The 3,034-nt window shown below is 60.5% G+C and overlaps 1 protein-coding gene across 1 annotated transcript, besides 2 other annotated features; it reads left to right on the forward strand.

Moving 5' to 3' along the window:
* Tc00.1047053507855.9 (dispersed gene family protein 1 (DGF-1), putative) lies at window positions 1–3,034 on the forward strand (the record flags this gene model as incomplete). The annotated part of the gene is made up of 1 exon (XM_797788.1): window positions 1–3,034. A coding segment is annotated over one exon (3,034 nt), but the record flags the coding sequence as incomplete, so codon positions are not given.
* Window positions 1–3,034: a sequence feature (areas not merged during assembly with more than two copies in the genome that could not be assigned to a particular haplotype).
* Window positions 764–822: a microsatellite.

The following is a 3,034-nucleotide window of genomic DNA, read 5'->3' on the forward strand; positions in this document are numbered from 1 at the left end:
TGTGCTGCTGCAGAACTTTTTTTTGAATGCTTCCTCGCTGTTGGTCAGCAACGTCAAGGCGCATGCATTGAGGTATGGGGGGTCTGGTTTGTACTCGACCGGGATGCTGACGCTGGTGGGTGGCAGCTCGCTGTACACGCGGTACTGCAGCTTCGATGGATACGCACACATGCTGTACATTAATATCCTCACTGTGAGTGATCACTCTGTTTTTGCGCTTCTCAACAATAGAATTTCTTTTGGGGCAAGTCTTCTTTATCTGCGCCACGGATTCAGCGTATCGGATCACAGCGTGTTGCGCGTGGTGGGGAACAGCGTTTTTTCATTCTATGCTATTTACGCTAACAAGTTTTGGACCGTTGAGCAGTCAAGCTGGCTGGATTGGCGCGACAACGACGTGGGAGTGGGTGCGATTTTCAAGGACTGTGATCCCACCTTTGTGAGCATTGACGGCGGAAGTGTGGTGACGCTGACGGGCTGCAAGATGGGCTCGACGGGGTTGTCGGTGTCCTTGCTGAAGCGGATTGAGGCCGGTTACCGGTTCGTTGCTGGGTGTCTGACGGTCGCGGGACGGAAGGTGACGACGGCGGCAGAACTGGCGCTCCACGGCATCAACAACGTGACGACGGTTGCCGCGTGCGGGGAGTGCACGAAGGACGGCGACTGCTTTGCACCGCTGACGACGGCGGTCATTGACTGCAAGTGCCAGTGCGCTGCTGGAGGGCACGGCGATGTGTGCGTCCCGGCGCCTGTGCCTGCTGGCCCGCCACCGCCGCCACCAACAACACCACCACCAGCAACACCCACGCCGCCACCGCCGCCGGTTGGTGAGTGCATCAGCGACATGGTGTACCCCGAGGTGGCGCAGTCTGTGGGCAGCGGGCTGTCGTGGCTGTGCTACCGCAACGTGACGTTCAGCGGGGTCGGCATGAGACTGACGGTGCTGCTTGGGGGGATGACGGGCGACGTGGCGAATGTCAGGTTCGATGGATGCACGTGGAGGGACGGCGCCGTGCTGTTGCTGTTGGGCAACGTGCACGCCGCTGTTGGGTCGCTGAACATCTTCGTCACCGGCAACACATTTAGTGACGCGCTGCTCAGCCCGGAGGGTGGGTTTCCACAACACACGAACATCACGATCAGCGGGAACCGCTTTACGGTCACGAGGCTGGTCCCTCGGTCGGGTTTGGTCCTTAGGAAGCCGTCGTGTGTTGCGATGAATGGGCTGGTGATCAGCAACGACTCCGCGGTGGTGCTGAGCGGCAATGTGTTTCACGCCGTGGCGGCATCGTCAAGCGCCATTTACGTTGTCAGATCTGCGCTGAGGGTGTCGTGGCACTCCGTGTTTGCGGTGTTAGGCAACACGTTTCATATGGCTGGCGCTAACAGTACTCTGATACATCTTGAGGGAACTAGACAGTCTTTGCCGCTGAACGTACTGAACAGCTCTGCTTTGGTGATCCGAGGCAACGTTGTGTCGAGGCCGGTGAAGTACTTCATGAACATTTTGTCGATCTTACGTGTGGAGTCTCATTCAGCTGTTGTGTTTCAGGGCAACGACATGCAGGGAAGCTTGGCTGTGTTTTATTCAAGGTACTCCTCCAACATCTACTACAACTCCTGGCTGCAGTTGAGCGGCAACCTATGCCGTGAATCCCCATTGCATGCTTTTGCTTCTCTTTATCCCAAAGTGAATCTCTGTGACTCCACATTGTCTGTTTCTGGCAACGAATTCATGTCCAGCACGGGAATGACGAAAGCGCTGTGGATACCTGCAGTTTCCAGCGACCTCAAAAAAGGGGAGATTGTGGCCGCGTGCAACACTGTGAACGGCGGTGAGAGAGTGAAATACAGCATCCCGTCCGTGTACAATGCCACTATCCTGAGCTGCAGCGACCCATGCGCCCTCGCGGCATCGTGCTTCCCTGCGTACACGACGACGGCTTTGAGTGATGGCTGCGCCTGCACGTGCGCGGAGGGCGGCCATGGCGATGCGTGCCTGCCTGTCGCTGTCCCCGAGCCACCGAGCACCGACGGCGCCGACTTGTGCGTGCGTGACGTGCGTGTGGATGTGGAGGTGAACGCCGGTCTCGGGACGTCGGTGGTGTGCTACGTTGGTGTGACCTTTGCGGCAGACGTCGTGGTGGATGTGGAGTCGATGTCAGGGAGCGTGCGCAACGTGACGCTGGCGAACTGCACGTTTGTGCGCGGAGCGAGCCTGTACGTTGTTGGGTGGCGGTCCGACCCGCCTGCTGAACACCGCGCCGATGTGTTGATCAGCGGGCTTGAGTCGCGCTCCGGCGGCGGCGTGGTGGTGGCGAACCGATTTCCGCCGGGCTCTCGCATCACCGTGGTGGACTCGGTGCTGATTGCGGAGAAGCATGTTGCGTACCGCGGCGCCTACGGCCTTGGCGACGCGTCCGCGTGCCTCGTGGTGCACAGCGTGAATCTGACTGGGAGCGTGCTGACCATCGCGCGCACGCATGTGGCGGCTGTGTTCCGTGACGCTGTTGGCGTGTTGTTTGTTGGCGGCGTGGCGCTGTCGTCGCGCGGAGCGCTTTACGTGGACGGGCTGTCGGTGCAGACGGCGCTGGGGCTGTGCGTGTCGGTGGAGAGCGGTGTTGCGGCCAGCGGCGGCTCCGTGGTGGCGTTTGTTGACAGCGACTTCCTGCTGTGCAAGCACGCGGTGTCTGTGCGTGGGGCTGTGAGCGTGTCGGGCTCCGCCGTGGTGCTTGTGCGGAGCGAATTTTCGTCGACGGAGGAATACGCGGTTGCGTTTTATTCGACGGTGAGCCTGGCCGGTGGGTCGATGCTTCTGGCGAAGGGCAACGTGCACGACGGCGTCTCGAAAGAGATGCTCCACGCCGCTGGCGCCGTGACCGCTGCTGGGAGCACGCTGAGCTTTGTGCGCAACCGAGCGGTGCTGCCGCGGATGCTGTCGCTGAGCCTGTCGCTCTCGGCTGGGGCGCATTTGAGGGTGGCGTGCAACGACGCTGGTGGCCGTGTCCTGTCGACGGCGGAGGAGTACGCAGCG

This window comes from Trypanosoma cruzi, genomic scaffold (assembly GCF_000209065.1).
Source record: "Trypanosoma cruzi strain CL Brener 1047053516493 genomic scaffold, whole genome shotgun sequence".
NCBI classification, from domain to species: domain Eukaryota; phylum Euglenozoa; class Kinetoplastea; order Trypanosomatida; family Trypanosomatidae; genus Trypanosoma; species Trypanosoma cruzi.